Source organism: Ahaetulla prasina, chromosome 14 (genome assembly GCF_028640845.1).
Source record: "Ahaetulla prasina isolate Xishuangbanna chromosome 14, ASM2864084v1, whole genome shotgun sequence".
NCBI classification, from domain to species: Eukaryota; Metazoa; Chordata; class Lepidosauria; order Squamata; family Colubridae; genus Ahaetulla; species Ahaetulla prasina.
The window spans coordinates 17,704,852-17,722,557 of record NC_080552.1 but is presented as its reverse complement, the minus strand read 5'-3'; the positions used below and the strand labels follow the sequence as shown (position 1 = coordinate 17,722,557).

Here is a 17,706-nt window from a genome sequence, read left to right as displayed (position 1 = left end):
CATATCTATCTATCCATCCATCCATCCATCCATCCATCCATTGTCTGTCTGTCTGACTCTCTCTATCATCATTTTTCTACCATCCATCTATCCATCCATCCATCATTTTTCTACTATCTGCCACCCATCATCTATATATATATAGATATATTGATCCCTCTCTCTCTCTCCTCTCCTCTCCTCTCCTCTTCTCTTCTCTTTCTTCCTCACCAAGATCCATGTCTGACTGGTGATTTTCTTTTCTGTTTTGGGTCCCATCAGTCTACCTCCCAACCACTCCATTCTCCTGCCTCCAACTTAGTTGGAGGCAGATGTACAAGCCCAACTTCTGAGCTCTATGCAAATCTCCACCTTCAAAAGAATATCGTAAGCAGGATGCTGGATTAGGTATGAGCTCAAAGATAGCATCTCTGGCTTTGCCTCAAAACGTAAAGGCCAAATGGCAGGAGTCCAATTCCTATCATTGTTAAAGATCTTGGCTGATTACAAGGCGCGGATTGTGGTTACAGCCCGAATTCAGTCACAAATGCGTGAAAGTTTGCAAACCACGGTTGATGACTCCGGCTCCTTCTTCCACCCAATTAGTTGGCCACCAAAGATGTCTAGTTTAGAAATATTTAAAACAGCCTTGACTCCGAAGCTTGTGAGTAAGTGCAACCCAGACAGGACTTAGCAAATTATCAAGCACTGGAGTAGACAATGTACGTATCCAACCTACGTGGTCTTCCTTAAGTTGACAAAAAGACTTTGAAGAATTTGGATCTATGGAAAGCTAACAAAGAACCAACGCTGGTGTTGTGGTCCGCCAGCAGGCTGCGGAGCTGGCAACGGAGTAGGACAGCGATGAGGCTGAAGAAGAACATGGGCCAGTCCTGGAGGCTGGAGAAGGCCTGTCGGAGGTTTAACAACCATGGTAAATATTATCATAAACTTGGGTCTGACTCGCTTACGATGGCAACAACCTAAAATGGAAGTTCCCGTCCCACATGTGGTCCGTAGGTCAAGGATTCCTTGCAAAAAATGAATATTGTCAAAGAGATTTTATGGGTGTCAATATCCTTACCTTTCTTTCATAACTTCACTAGTTTCTTGTTTGGGAGTAGAAGCAGGAGTCTTGATGGCCGCTTCAGAAGAGAGTTGGGTACTGACCAATGCCTTATAGAACTAAATTTCAAAATTAGGAAACTTAGTATGTGAATGTGCATGCTAACTCCAAATCTCTCTAATTAATCAACATTTAAAAAGAAATTATTATCGTAAGAAATCACAATTAAAGCTGGGACTGTTATTCATACATAGAAGAGAATATCTGTAAGTTCATAGTTGAACTGTGGGGTCCTTGGTGCTCTCTGAGCTTGGTCGTTTTCTTACAGACATTTCATTACCCAGCTAGGTAAAATCATCAGTGCTAGAAAGGAGTGGAGTTTGTGGGGAGGAGGAGCAGGAAGAGGAGGAGAGCAAGGAAGAGAAGAAGACAAGAGGAGGAGAAGGAAGAGGAGGAAGAGAAGAAGATAGGAGGAGGAGAGAGAAGGAAGAAGGAAGAAAGGAGGAGGAGGAAGAGAAGACGATAGGAGGAGGAGAGAGATGGAAGAAGGAAGAAAGGAGGAGGAGGAAGAGAAGATGATAGGAGGAGGAGAGAGAAGGAAGAAAGGAGGAGGAGGAAGAGAAGACGATAGGAGGAGGAGAGAGAAGGAAGAAGGAAGAAAGGAGGAGGAGGAAGAGAAGAAGACAAGAGGAGGAGAGAGAAGGAAGAAGGAAGAAAGGAGGAGGAGGAAGAGAAGAAGACAAGAGGAGGAGAGAGAAGGAAGAAGGAAGAAAGGAGGAGGAGGAAGAGAAGACGATAGGAGGAGGAGAGAGAAGGAAGAAGGAAGAAAGGAGGAGGAGGAAGAGAAGAAGACAAGAGGAGGAGAGAGAAGGAAGAAGGAAGAAAGGAGGAGGAGGAAGAGAAGACGATAGGAGGAGGAGAGAGAAGGAAGAAGGAAGAAAGGAGGAGGAGGAAGAGAAGACGATAGGAGGAGGAGAGAAGGAAGAAGGAAGAAAGGAGGAGGAGGAAGAGAAGATCAGTCTGCTGCATGAATGGATTGGAGGGGTTTGAAATGGCCAATGTTGCAGCTGCGGTCTGGCTTCTGGTCCTTGGTCGTGCTTCATGATCAGTGTGGGTTTGGATCTGCTTTCTGGGTGGATGTGCGGTGGTGACATCCTGTGTGGACCTTGTGAGTGTGGGTCTGGTGTCATTCCTCGTGTTAGGGACTCGTTTGTCAATAAGGGCGGGTTTCCAAATGGCTGGTAGGCGGGAGGTGTCATCTCGTTTGTTCATGCTGTGTGGGCGTTTTTCTATCTCAATGGCTTCTCTGATTATTCTGTTGTTAAAGTGTTCAGTTTTGGCGATAGTTCTGGTCTTTTTAAAGTCAATATCATGTCCTGTGACTTTAAAGTGTTGGACCAGGGAAGAAGTTGGTTCCTCTTTTTTGAATGAGTTCTTGTGTTCTTCAATGCGTGCACTTATTCTTCTGTTGGTTTGTCCAATGTATGGTTTGTCCAATGTATATATATTTGTTTTCTGAGGTTTTCGTGGGTGTTTGTATGTAGGTCTTTGGTTATTCGGGTTTTCTCCCGTGTAAAATTGGAAGTGTCTTGGCGACATTTCGACGAAGTCTCATTCGTCATCTTCAGGCTTCAGCTTCGTGCTTCTGGGAGCAATGTGTGATTGCAGCTGTTTCTTCCTTTTTAACTGCTAGTGGGGGTTTGAACTGAAGATGTAGCACGACCACAAACACGAAGCCAAACAACAGCAATGCAACTCACCAGCTCAAATCCCCCTGAAACTCAGATTAATCTGAGCACAACCAAGCCCCCACCCAAACAGGACACACCCCCAGCCAATCAGAGCACAAAAAAAAAACCCATCCAATCAGAGCACAGCCAAGCTCCCACCCAATCAGTTCAAACCCCACTAGCAGTTAAAAAGGAAGAAACAGCTGCAATCACACATTGCTCCCAGAAGCACGAAACTGAAGCCTGAAGATGACGAATGAGACTTAGTCGAAACGTCGCCAAGATACTTCCAATTTTATGTGGGAGAAAACCCGATTAACCAAAGACCTACATATATATATGTATATATATATATATATATATATATATATATATATATATATATATATATATATATATATATATATATGTTTTCTGAGGTTTTCACGGTGTTTGTATGTAGGTCTTTGGTTGTTGGGTTTTCTCCGTGTAAAATTGGAAGTATCTTGGCGTTTGACGAAGTCTCATTCGTCATCTTCAGGCTTCAGCTTCGTGCTTCTGGGAGCAATGTGATCGCAGCTGTTTCTTCCTTTAACTGCTAGTGGGGTTTGAACTGAAGATGTAGCACGACCACAAACACGAAGCCAAACAACAGCAATGCAACTCACCAGCTCAAATCCTGAAACTCAGACTAATCTGAGCACAACCAAGCCCCAACCAAACAGGACACACCCCCAGTCAATCAGAGCACAAAAAACCCCATCCAATCAGAGCACAGCCAAGCTCCCACCCAATCAGTTCAAACCCCCACTAGCAGTTAAAAGGAAGAAACAGCTGCGATCACACATTGCTCCTAGAAGCACGAAGCTGAAGCCTGAAGATGACGAATGAGACTTCGTCGAAACGTCGCCAAGACACTTCCAATTTTACACGGGAGAAAACCCGAAAAACCAAAGACCTATATATATATATATATATATATATATATATATATATATATATATATATATATGTATATGTATATGTATATGTATATGTATATATATATCCCTCTCTTTCTCTCCTCTCCTCTCCTCTTCTCTTTCTTCCTCACCAAGATCCATGTCTGACTGGTGATTTTCTTTTCTGTTTTGGGTCCCATCAGTCTACCTCCCAACCACTCCATTCTCCTGCCTCCAACTTAGTTGGAGGCAGATGTACAAGCCCAACTTCTGAGCTCTATGCAAATCTCCACCTTCAAAAGAACGTCGTAAGCAGGATGCTGGATTAGGTATGAGCTCAAAGATGGCATCTCTGGCTTTGCCTCAAAACATAAAGGCCAAATGGCAGGAGTCCAATTCCTATCATTGTTAAAGATCTTGGCTGATTACAAGGCGCGGATTGTGGTTACAGCCCGAATTCAGTCACAAATGCGTGAAAGTTTGCAAACCAAGGTTGATGACTCCGGCTCCTTCTTCCACCCAATTAGTTGGCCACCAAAGATGTCTAGTTTAGAAATATTTAAAACAGCCTTGACTCTGAAGCTTGTGAGTGAGTGCAACCCAGACAGGACTTAGCAAATTATCAAGCACTGGAGTAGACAATGTACGTATCCAACCTACGTGGTCTTCCTTAAGTTGACAAAAAGACTTTGAAGAATTTGGATCTATGGAAAGCTAACAAAGAACCAACGCTGGTGTTGTGGTCCGCCAGCAGGCTGCGGAGCTGGCAACGGAGTAGGACAGCGATGAGGCTGAGGAAGAACATGGGCCAGTCCTGAAGGCTGGAGAAGGCCTGTCGGAGGTTTAACAACCATGGTAAATATTATCATAAACTTGGGTCTGACTCGCTTACGATGGCAACAACCTAAAATGGAAGTTCCCGTCCCACATGTGGTCCGTAGGTCAAGGATTCCTTGCAAAAAATGTATATTGTCAAAGAGATTTTATGGGTGTCAATATCCTTACCTTTCTTTCATAACTTCACTAGTTTCTTGTTTGGGAGCAGAAGTAGGAGTCTTGATGGCAGCTTCAGAAGAGAGTTGGGTACTGACCAATGCCTTATAGAACTAAATTTCAAAATTAGGAAACTTAGTATGTGAATGTGCATGCTAACTCCAAATCTCTCTAATTAATCAACATTTAAAAAGAAATTATTATCGTAAGAAATCACAATTAAAGCTGGGACTGTTATTCATAAATAGAAGAGAATATCTGTAAGTTCATAGTTGAACTGTGGGGTCCTTGGTGCTCTCTGAGCTTGGTCGTTTTCTTACAGACATTTCATTACCCAGCTAGGTAAAATCATCAGTGCTAGAAAGGAGTGGAGTTTGTGGGGAGGAGGAGCAGGAAGAGGAGGAGGGCAAGGAGGACAAGGACAAGAAGTAGAAAGGAGGAGGAGGAAGAGAAGAAGATAGGAGGAGGAGAGAGAAGGAAGAAGGAAGAAAGGAGGAGGAGGAAGAGAAGAAGACAAGAGGAGGAGAGAGAAGGAAGAAGGAAGAAAGGAGGAGGAGGAAGAGAAGGAAGAAAGGAGGAGGAGGAAGAGAAGAAGATAGGAGAGAAGAGAGAAGAAGGAAGAAGGAAGAAAGGAGGAGGAGAAGAGAGGAGGAGGAAGAGAGAAGGAAGAAAGGAGGAGGAGAAGAAGATAGGAGGAGGAGACAGAAGGAAGAAGGAAGAAAGGAGGAAGAGAAGAAGATAGGAGGAGGAGAGAGAAGAGAGAAGGAAGAAAGGAGGAGGAGGAAGAGATGAAGATAGGAGGAGGAGAGAGAAGGAAGAAGGAAGAAAGGAGGAGGAAGAGAAGAAGATAGGAGGAGAAGAGAGAAGGAAGAAAGGAGGAGGAGGAAGAGAAGAAGATAGGAGGAGGAGAGAGAAGGAAGAAGGAAGAAAGGAGGAGGAAGAGAAGAAGATAGGAGGAGAAGGAAGAAGGAAGAAAGGAGGAGGAGGAAGAGAAGAAGATAGGAGGAGGAGAGAGAAGGAAGAAGGAAGAAAGGAGGAGGAGGAAGAGGAGGAGAAGGAGGAATACGACAACTTTGTGGTCTTTGGTGTTCTCTGAGCTTGGCTATTTTCTTGCAGGCATTACATTGCTCTCTGTTTATTATCCCTTCTAGCACTGATGACGTTACTTAGCTGGGTAAAATGAAAGGTCTGTAAGAAAACCACCGAGCTCACAGACCACTAAGGACACTACAGTCATCTATCTTGTTCCCTTTCCTAAAGATATTTTGCTTTGCTTCAAAAGTCCCAACATGTAAGTAGAAATTTTCCCAGGCTGTTTACACCAACCTGTTTCCAAAATGGTGGCTTTTGTTCAAGGACAGCAGCAGCCTGGAATTAAGGAGAACTTTCCTGACAGTGAGAACAATTAATCAGCACAACGGCTTCCCTTCAGAAGTTGTGTGTGCTCCAACACTGGAGGCTTTTAAGAAGAGCTTGGACAACGATTTGTCTGAAATGGTATAGGATTTCCTGCCTAAACAGGGGGTTGGACTAGAAGACCTTCAAGGTCCCTTCCAACTCCTGTTATTCTAAGAATAGCAACCCAACCAGGGGTGAAATGCTCCCGGTTCGGACCAGATCGCCCGATCCGGTAGCGATGGTGGCGGGTGGTTCGGGTGGTTCAGCTCCATGCGCAGCTGAGCCGCATGATCATCAGAGGTGGGGTTTTTTTTTTTACTTTTAAAGCATTTTTCTACAACCTCTTTGGCGAAGAGGTTGTAGAAAAATGATTTTAAAAGTAAAAAAAAGCCTCTGATGATCGCGCGGCTCAGCTGGGATCGTCAGAGGCTTTTAAAAGCATTTTTTTCTACAACCTCTTTGGCCGAAGAGGTTGTAGAAAAAATGCTTTTAAAAGAAAAAAAAAGTTGGCCATGCCCACCCAGTCATATTACTCCCCCCCACCAAGCCACAGAACCGGTAGTAACAAATTTTACATTTTACCCTTGCCGCTAATGTTACTTAATATTCAATTTCTAGGGTGTTCTTAAACTACCCTGTATGTGCAATCTCAGCACATGGGCAAAATTAAAAAGAACAACAACATATACGCAGGGGTGGGCTTCAAAAATTTTAGCAAGGGGTTCCCTGCTTGGTTGTTGGGTGGGTGTGGCCATGGTGGGCGTGGCCTAATCGACCTCCTGTACCACAGTGGGTGAGGCATTTTTTGCCCTCCCCGAGCTCTGGAGGCTTTCCTCGAGCCTCCGGGAGGGCGACAACGGTCTCCCCAGTCTCCGGAGGCTCTCTGGAAACAGGCCCATTTCTGGCCTTCCCGAACTTCCGGTAAGCCTGTTTTTCGCCCTCCCCGAACCTCTACTCTGCATATCTGCATCCAAAATGGGCCGTGTGGGGACTCCTGGGAGGGACGGAGTCGGGTGGGATGGACAGCGTGGGATGGGATGGGGTGCTGGGACAGGGCCAGCCAGGGGTGGGATTTGGGAGTTCTCCGAACTGCACAGAATCTTAACTAGAGGTTCTCCCGAACCCCTGCGAACCCCCAGCATCCCAACCCTGCGTATAAGCCAGTTTGCAATCCTGTTCCCCTCCTGCCCTCATTTCCCAGCTGGGTTTTTTTTTTTACCTTGACCATAGCATGCCAGAGATTTGCAAGGGCAAATTCTCGTATAGCAAGCAGCCACTGAGTGATCTGAGGGTTTTTGCTCGGATACTGGATGTTGGAAAGCATTTCCCTGTATCCGGCTGTGTTGGGCGAAGACATGAGGTTCAAGTAATCTAGAAAAATGTAGGGGTGCTGATGGCTGGCCAGCCCCATTGGGTATTCACTCAGGGCGACCAACAGGATGGAACTCAACTCGGAAGGCTGAAGGTCCTTGGAGTCCAATCCTTCTAGGAACGCAAGGTGGACGTCGTCTTCGATCACCCCCAGTTCCAGTTCCAACAACTGTTGCTTCTGGTCGTGTTGGAGTTCAGACAGCCAGAAGTGTGCAAATTGTACAAAGTTTTCCCTGGAGGAACTCCACATGCCCAGCTCGCTAAGGACACCTTGAGCCCTTTCCTGCCAACCTGTGACCGAGGTGCTATCAAAGTAGCTGAAGATCTTCTCCAACAGTTGGTTTTCTGGTAAGAAGTGCAGGTTGAGGGATTCCTTGGAAGACACGACTCTGTTGGTCACCTGGCCCAGGTTGGGCAGGGCTTTTTTGCCAATATGCGGAAGTGGGACAGCATTGAACAGTGGGCAGTTCCTGATTTTTAGGGAGAAGAATTCCTTTTGCAAATGGTTATTGTTGGCCTGAGAGTGAGCCATTAAGGTACGGATATTTGGAAGGTGAAGGATCTCTTGCGGATGATCCAAGCCACTTTCCGGCAGCTGCTGCCCCAACTCCTCTTCCTGGGCCATAGTCAGAGCAGAAAGGGCTGTCACTCGGTCCTCGACGCTCTGCATTGTCGTGAAGCCCAGGATACGGTCAGCCGCCTGCCTTGGCAACGTAAGTCACAATTTAATGGATCTCAATATGAACCTGCGATAAAGCAAAAATAATGGGAAAATACAGGCAAGTAAACAAGAGTTGGATAAGAACAGAGGTGGTATATAGCCGGTTCGGGCTGGTTCGCTTGAACCGGTAAGCGGAAATCGCGGGTGGGCCTGCCCCCCCCACCTGCCCCAGCTCTATGCCATCCTATTTAGGCATGTTTTTGAGGCCGGGCGCATGGCGGAAGGCAGGCATGCACATGAACCAGGCGCGCGCACGTACGAAGTGAGTGGAAACGCGCACAGCGAACCGGTAGTAACATAATGTGAAACCTACTGCTGGGCAAGAACCAACTGCTGGAAAGGGAAGCAGTTATGCCCCTTCCCATATTTGGGTAGACCAGGTTGCCCTGATAGAAAAAAACAATTTCTCCCCTGGTACAGTGAAGAGAACCTGTGATTTAAGAGCAGGGGTCGGCAACCTTAAACACTCAGAGCCACAAAGGTCCTAACCGGAAGCCCCCATTCAATTCTTGAGCCGACCGGAAGTCCGGTTCCCCCATCATAGTCTCCTCCTAGCGCGGCGTCCTTTTTCCTCTGCCGACTGGAAGTCCGGTTCCCCTACCATAGAGTCTCCTCCTAGCACGGCGTCCCTTTTCCTCTACCTGTCCTAACCGAAACCGGAAGTCCGGTTCCCCCATCGTAGTCTCCTCCTAGCGCAGCGTCCTTTTCCCTCTGCCGACTGGAAGTCGGTTCCCCCACCATAGAGTCTCCTCCTAGCACGGCATCCGTTTCCCCCTGCCAACTGGAAGCCCGGTTCCACCCACCATAGAGTCTCTTCCTAGCACGGCATCCTTTTTTCTCTACCTGTCCTAACTGAAAGCCCTATCAATTGTGGAGCCGACCAGCAACAGGGAGCCGCAGCAGAGGGATGAAAGAGCCACATGCAGCTCCGGAGCTGTGTTGCTGACTCCTGGCTTAGAGGTTAATACATCTACCTAAGATGCAAGCAGCCCAAGTTCGAATCCCAGCAGGGTATGGCTAGCTGATGAGAGCTAAATAGCTTGAAATAGATGTATACTAGTCTTCCTTTATTTCTTTGTGAGTAAATATAAATTTAACACAGAAATAGTTTGTCGTGAAAGCGAGTGCCTGTGAGGGTTCCTGGATTGGGGCTGAAAGGCAAAAGTGGAAGCAGTATGGCTCCTTCCCATACTGCCCTGACAGAAGAAACATGCAACAGTTGGAAACTTTACAGAAGATCCAATCTCACAATAAGGAAGAAATTCCTGGCTCTAAGCAGTTGACTTTCTGCAGCGGCAGAGGCTCCATCGCTGGAGATTTTTCAAGCAAAGATTGAAAACCATTTGTTTGGCATGTTGTGGGAATTCCTGCCCTACGGAATCATAAAGTTGGGAGTTTGGAGATCTTCTAGTTTTTCAAGATCCCTCCCGACCCTCAAATTTCTACGTTTCTCAATCTAACACAGAAAAACAGAAACAGTTATTGGAAGGGACTTCGGAGGTCGTCCAATCCAACCTCCTGCTTAAGCAGTAAACCCTATATCCGTGATGGCGAACCTATGGCACGCATGTCAGAGGTGACACGCAGAGCCCTCTCTGTGGGCACGCATGCCTCTTCTGGTTTCCAGCGCCACCTGGTCTTCAAAAACGGCCTGAAAACGGCCAAAAATCAGGTCATTTTCTGGGCTGCTTTTTGGCTGTTTTCAGGACGTTTTTGGGCTGAAAAACAGCCTGAAAATGGTCTGAAAAAGGCCGTTTTCCTGGGCTGTTTTTAGGCCATTTTCAGGCAGTTTTGGGGCCATTTTCTGGGCTAAAAACGACCCTGAAAAAAACCCCCAAAATGGCAAAAAACAGGCATGCTTGCACCGGCCAGCTGGTCTTTGAGTTTCCAGGGCTGGTGTGCACACTACGTTTGGGCACTTATACCATTTCGGACAGATGGTGGTCCAATCTCTTCTTAAACAATGCATATTATTGGAATTATAGGAGGACTCCATAAAAGCTTGGTGTGAAATGAGAATCTCTGTATTATATAACACAGAGGTTTGTGTGCCATTTCTGTCAGGCACAGCCATACCCTTAAGCGGCTCCTGTCTCATTTTGAAGTCCTGTTGTGGTCCGTCAGCAGCCTACGGAGCTGGCAACGGAGTCGGACAGCGATGAGGCTGAGGTGAGGCCAGGGCCATCGGGAAGTGAGGTGCGGACTCCAGAGCCTCCAGAGACTGATAGTAGTGAGGCAGAGGAACAGGAGGAGCCTGTTCCTAATGCACGCATGAGAAGAGCTGCCAAAAAGCTCAAGCAAAAAGGACAATTTAGGAGTAGGGCCCATAAGGCTTAAAACAGACCAGCAATAGCATTTGAGCTTTGTTGGAAAACAATGTTGTAGCTGCGTCTTCTGCTTTGTCCTCTGCTTCGTGTACGTCTTTGTTTTTGTGGCTTCTGGATGTTTGCCAGGAAGGGCCTTTGGCAGTTTACCTAATTAGTCCAATTAGGTAAACTGCCAAAGGCCCTTCCTGGCAAACATGTTACCTCACAAGGTTTGTGAGATAGCTGAGAAATTTGTGTTGGGAGGCATTTGTTTTACTTTGAGTTGAACGACGCTGGGAATGAAGTAATTCCCAGCTGTTCGAATGTTTGTTTTTCCACGGACTAAGTTTATTACTACCTACTTGGGTTTGGGTCACAAGTCCATAGAACAAGGTTACGACACTTCAAAGACTTACATTGCTCGATCTTTAGTTTCTCGTTCTTTCGCTTTCCTTCTACAGCTAGGTTACTGCCACTTAACCCTTTGGCCTTTTAGTTCAGTCTTGTATATGCCTTACCATCCTCCAGCAAATGGAATAGCAGAATATTTATTAGGCAACAATCCCTTATTCCGAAGACTTCAGGAAGCATTCTATGATGTCATAATCTACTATGATTCCTGAGTGTCACTTCCTTCAAAAATAAAATGGAATGTTGCGCCGTGTTTATTGTTATTTTTAATCCGAGGACTTCCTGCTAAGTCGAGATCCGTGATTGCGAACCTATGGCATGCAGAGCCCTCTCTGTGAGCATGCGCGCTGTTTCCACCTGGTCTTCGCGGGTGCCAGAGTCCTGAAAAATGCCCTGAAAATGGCCAAAAACGCCCCAAAAAACAGGCATGTGCACGCCGGCTAGCTGGTCTTCAGGTTTCCAGTGCTCTGGCACATGCGAAGACCAGCTGGCTGGCGTGCATGCACGTGCTGGAAACCAAAGACCAGCTGGCCGGTACGTGCATGCATGCACATTCCGGTTTGGTCAGTCAGTGCCGAAAAGGTTCACCATCACTGTTCTAAATGGTTACCCTGCACTTACCTCGCATCCAAAATGGGCCGCGTGGAGACTCCCGGGAGGGGCGGGGTGGGCAGGGGCAGCCAGTCCTTGCAACTACCTGTTGTGCCTCGTCCTCCCTCCTCTCCTCAGCCGGGCCCCTCCCGCCTACACCCGGGCCTGTTATCAGACTTGGAGTCTGATAATGAAGATGAACGGCCTGTCATGCCTCCAGCCCCCGGCCCTGGCCCCATGCCCAGACAGGATGTCAGGAATGAACAAACAAACCTCACTCCTACAGCATGTGAGCAGGGAGCCAGCCACGTGCTAGAATTACCGACAGCAGATCCAGCTGAAGAGAATTCACAGTGGGAGGATCCTCGCTTCCGGAGATCTGAGAGGCAACGCCAGCAGAAGGAAGGGAGGGGCAGGCCTGGATAAATGCTGAGTCATGGAGCCACACCCCACAGCCTATATAAAGGACCTGCTTGTGGCATTCCAACCTTGAGTCAAGCAAAGTCTCATCTAGTTTGCTGAAGTCACAACTTGGACTCCTGCCTGCCCTGAGAAACCTGGAAGGAATTTGGCAAAGCTGCAGAGGCTTTGGGGCCACGCTTGATACAGACTTCCTAGACCCGGTCGTCGGAGGGGTAGTGGGACACGACACTACCGTTTCTGTGAACCAGATGTAAAATTAGCATCCGGTTCACCTGAACAGGTCTGAACCGGTTGAATCCCACCCCTGTTCCTAACCAGTTTTCATCGGGAGAAGAACGCATTGAAAGGGAATTTATACTACAAGGTAAACCTCGACTTACAACAGTTTGTTCAGTGACCATTGCAACAGCACTGAAAAAAGTGACTTAGCGCTGGCATAAAATATAATCAGAAAAAAAAAAGTTACACCCGTTTCAGTGACGACACTGAAACTGAGCTAAATAAAAGTTAGGACTGCTAACACATCACTATCATATAAAAAAAATAAGATACTTTATATTAGCCCATTTCTGGCATCCTTAATTGTATGATCGTGAATGTGAATTGCTGCCTGGCAAAATCTAGTGATGTGCGATAAATGGTTCTTGATCGGAGAGAAGAAATAAATAGTGAAGATTGAAGTTCTATGCTCTGGTGTTGCAAGAACCTGTCTTCTGGAGTTACTTGATGATTCAGCAATATAAGTCTAGACAGGTGCATTACCTTAACAAATCATTGGCTTAGCCATAGGTAAATATTGCCAGCTCCAGTATCAACCTGATTGACTAGGGGGCATGTTATACCTTGTCCGTTGCTCGTGATTCTCTGATGATTTAATCATGTTCCATGTTTAGTCACTGGGCGGGCACATCACGTACGCATCGCATTAAATTGCTTTTTGTGGCTTGGCCTTGTATGCATTGTGCGCAAACCTAACTCTTTTTTAAAGTTTAGGAACCAGTATATTGTATGAACTCAGAAAACAAATTAACTCAGTCATTTGACTGCCAGTGCGTGGTGTATGGGTAGCATAAACCCAGAAAACGGAGTTGCTTCAGTAAACCATTATTCGATTGCAGGAGGTCACCACAAACCAGTGGTGGGTTTCTACCGGTTCACCCGGGTTCCCACGAACCGGTAGCGGCAGCGGTGGCGGGAGCCTCCGTCCACCCGCCTGGACGTCATCACAGACGGTCTGCGCATAAGCAGAAGCGCTGCGCGCGGGGTCACAGTTGCAAACCAATAGCAAAGGTCACCATTGCCACAAACGATCATCATGTTGACTTGGTTTCTGCTTCTTGTGAGACACGAGCCCAGGAAATGTGGTTTGCTCATGACTGCACAAGTCACCCAGGTTGAACAACGGGTGAACCCAAGTGGATTGCAACAATTAAAGCAGATAACGGGATGAGCCATGTTGGACTCCTGGGCTGAATCCTCCCTCCGACATTACCTGTAGCCTGACGTTGAACATCATGGAAGTGACCAGATACAGGTAGGAGAAGTTGATGCGGAATTTCCAGGCCAGTTCAAAGAAGATGAGGAGAGTCCGGGTCAATCCTTTACAGAAGATCCCATAGGAACGTCCGGTCACCAACTGGGGGAGTCGGGCAACCAAAACAGATAGAAGCAGACTTGCCACCTTCATTGTTGACCCGCCAAGCCACGTCTTACAGGCTCCGCCTCCTACCTGCGCAAAGATCTGGAGGGCCACAAATCAAAGCAACACAGCCAAAGAGATGACCGGGATGTTATCTTGCTGTTGATGACGATGACGTAACATTCCTATGTCACAATGCGCTGCTCCGCCTCGACCAATCCAATCTTTCTATCACAATAGTCCCCTCCCATCCAGTTCATGGTCCAAAAGGCGAAGAAGGAAAACCAGGGGATGAGTTACACTGGCTACCAAGAAGTGGAAGTTGATGGGCGACTCGGGAGCAGGGCCAAGAGATGATTGGCCCCTCCCATAAGGCTTAAAAGACCAGCAACGGTGTTTGGGCTTTGCCGGAAAACAACATTGATAGCTTCGTGTTGTTGCATTTATTTTGTATCGGTGTCTTCTGAACTTTTGCCAAGAAAGGCCTTTGGCAGTTTGCCTAATTGGACCAAGTTTGGTGATAGGACTGAGGAATTTGTGTTGGGAGAAATTTGCTTTAGTTTAGTTGGACTACGCTGAGAATGAAGTAATTCTCAGCTGTATGAATAAAGTTTATTTTTTCACTGACTGAGTTTTCTACTGCCTACTTGGGCCTGGGTCACAACACATAGACCTTTCAAGAGGTGATGTGAAAATCGAAAATTATTCTCTCCCCTTTCGCCTTCTGTGACACGCATCGGTTTTTCCACAATTACATCAGTGGGATTACTCCGGCGGCCACACCCATATACATTAATCATGCCTTTTGTTACCATGCAAAAAAAAAAATCCCTTATGCAATAGTTCCAGCTGTATTTTAAAACGGATTTCCTTTTTTCTAAGAAAGAATGAGCCGTCCTTCTTTCAGAGCTGTTTGAATTGAGGAAATAACATTGCCAGAATTACAATATGGAGCAACTTTATGGGAAAAGAAGTGTTTCTCTCCCCGCCACCCCCCCCTAAAGGATAATTGAGACATTCAATTTCATTTACATAAGTTTGGGTGTTTTTGTTGTATTTTTGTTATCGTCTGACCCTCTGATGTAAAACAATGAAAACGTGATTTAATTTACAGGAACGATTTAATCTTGGAGTCCAGGAATACAGAAAGATAAATATAAGTGCATAAACTGTTCCACTTTCACATTCAGCTATAACTTGGCTGGTTTACTGGTTATTTGTTAATCAGATTTGTAGAGACCTATTTGTTTGTTCGCGCAGGACTGGCATAGGATTTTAATAGGATTTTAATTAGTTTTAATGCTTTAACATTTTAAAATTTGGGGTTTTATTCTAAATGTTTTAATTCGGCCATTTGTATAATAAGTTTTTTAAATTATGGTTTTATGTGTATACTGTTGTTGTTTCTTATTATGGCTGTAAACCGCCCTGAGTCCTTTGGGAGAAGGGCGGTATAAAAATTTAATTAATAATAATAATAATAATAATAATAATAATAATAATAATAATAATAATAATAATAATAATAATAATAATAGACGCTCATCTCATCAAAAGCGACTCTGGGCAGTATATGGGCAAGCGGGGAAAAAAAAACCACATATAAAAATCACATTAAAAGATCAAGACAATAGAAACAGATATACATCTTTAAATTGTTCTCCTAGCAAGCTCTGAGTTCTTACAGATAACTTACAGATTAACAGAGTTGGAAGCGACTTTGTAAGTCATCTAGTTCAACCCGCTGCCCAAGCAGGAGACCCTACACCATTTCTGACAGGTGGCCGTCCAGTCTCTTCTTGAAAGCTTCCAGGGATGAAGCTCTTCTGAACTTCTAAAGGCAACTTCTTTTCCATTGGTTGATCGTTCTCAGTGTCAGAAAATTCCTCCTTATTTCCAGGTTGAATCTCTCCGTGTTCAGTTTCCATCTATTGTTCCTTGTCTGGCCTTTGGGTGCTTTGGAAAATAGCTTGACCCCCTCCTCTCTGTGGCAGCCCCTCAAATATTGGAAGATGCTCTCATGTCTCCCTTGGTCCTTCTCTTCACTAGACCAGCCATGTCCAATTCCTGCAACCGTTCTTTGTATGTTTTAGTCTCCAGTCCAGTCCCCTATTCGTTGAACATGGCATGCAAATACCGATTGGACACCCGAGGCTTAAATCTCTGTAGAAGTTTTATTCTCCTTGTGCGGTTTTAGTACAAAACAGGGATTTGTTCTAGACAGTGGGTTTCAAAGGGATGCTATTTTTAAAAAATCATGGCATTGTATCATTTCATTGGCAAATGCAGTTAAAGACACACCCCGAGTGTAAATACTATTAATAGAAAAAGTGGGCACATAAGGTGGTCATTGTTGCTAGGGAAATAATGTGGGGTCCTTGGTGCCTGTCTTGAGCCTGGTGGTTTTCTTGCAGACGTTTCTTTACCAAACTAGGTAACATCAGTGCTAGAAGAGAGGGAGGAGGAGAATGAGAAGAAGAAGAAGAAGAAGAAGAAGAAGAAGAAGAAGAAGAAGAAGAAGAAGAAGAAGAAGAAGAAGAAGAAGAAGAAGAAGAAGAAGAAGAAGAAGAAGAAGAAGACGACTATGATGTCCTTGGTGCTGAGTTTGGTGGCATTCCTGAAGACATTTGGTGGCATTTGGTGGCATTCCTGCAGACATTTTATTACCAAATTAGGTAACATCATCAGTACAAGAAGGAAGTGGGGTTTTGTAAAGAGGAGGAGGAGGAGAATTATGGGGTCCTTGGTGCTGAGCTTGGTGGTTTTCTTGCAGACATCTCAAAAACCAGACTTTTATTTATTTATTTATTTTGTCACAACAATATATGTAGGAATCATACAAAAGATTATATAGTATATAAACATATATGGGTAAATATAAGGAGGTATAAGCATATATATAGAAAGAAGAAGAAAAAACAATAGGACAGGAACGGTAGGCACGTTTGTGCGCTTATGCACGCCCCTTATGGTCCTCTTAGGAATGGGGTGAGGTCAATAGTAGAAAGTTTTTGGATAAAGCTTTTAGGATTATGGGAAGAGACCACAGAGTCAGGTAAAGTATTCCAAGCACTGATGATTCTGTTACAGAAGTCATATTTTCTGCAATCTAGATTAAAGCGGTTGACATTAAGTTTAAATCTGTTGGTTGCTCTTGTATTATTGCAATTAAAGCTGAAGTAGTCTTTAACAGGAAGGACATTACAATAGATGATTCTGTGAGTTAAACTTAGGTCTTGTCGAAGGCGACGGAGTTCCAAGTTTTCTAAACCTAGGATTTCAAGTCTGGTGGGATAGGGCATTTTATTGTTTTCAGAGGAGCGGAGAACTCTTCTTGTAAAATATTTCTGGACACGTTCAATTGTATTGATGTCAGAGATATGGTGAGGGTTCCAAACAGGCGAGCTGTATTCTAGAATCGGTCTAGCAAATGTTTTATATGCTCTGGTTAATAGTGTGGTGTTTTTGGACTTGGTTCCAGACATCATGTTATCCACATAGCATGAAGGTTCATAACACTAAGTATACTCTTAGTGCGCCTTAATCAATCATAGTTCAAATCTGGGTTCAACCCCAATTCCAGAAATTCATTTTCCGTAGCTTACTTTGTCATAGGAAAAAAGTAACCGTTGCAATGGCTATCCTTAGTACGGGTCTCCTGCGTGAGCGGGGGTGGGTGGGGGGTTGGACTAGATGACCTCCAAGGTCCCTTCCAACTCTGTTATTGTTACTGAACTCCTCCGCCCGCTGGGGGTGAAGAGAGGGGACAAGTAAATAAAAGATCAAACAAAGACTGAGCGGGATAAGCAACCGGCCTTCTTTTTCCTGCTTTTTCCCCCCTACTTTTCATAACTCTGGCACGAAAAGACCGCCAACGTGGCGCCCCCGTGCGACACCCGACCAAGAGAACCCGTCGCCGCAAGCCCGAAGATCGACGGGTCGAGCCGAAGAGCCGAAATCCGAGGCGAGGAAGAGCAGCGGCGCTCTAACCCGAGTCCTCCCGAACCTCTTCGTTCTTCGTTCGCCAGGCGCCGGGCGTGGCCGAGGAGGGCGACGGAGGCTCCCGAAGCCGCCTCGACCCCGCCCCCTTCTCTCTTTCCCATCGGGCGTCCGAAGTGCCTTCCGGAAGAGGGCGGGGCCGAGAGGAGGAGGAGGAGG

General features: G+C 45.7%; 1 protein-coding gene across 1 annotated transcript; it reads right to left on the bottom strand.

The window, feature by feature from the left end:
- Positions 1 to 8,182: 8,182 nt before the first annotated feature.
- On the bottom strand, positions 8,183 to 13,596 carry LOC131185328 (small integral membrane protein 10-like protein 2A). The gene is made up of 2 exons (XM_058157766.1): positions 13,402 to 13,596; positions 8,183 to 8,203 (listed from the first exon to the last, which is right to left on the bottom strand). Exons 1-2 carry the CDS (start codon positions 13,594 to 13,596, stop codon positions 8,183 to 8,185), a joined length of 216 nt encoding a protein of 71 aa, XP_058013749.1.
- Positions 13,597 to 17,706: the final 4,110 nt, after the last annotated feature.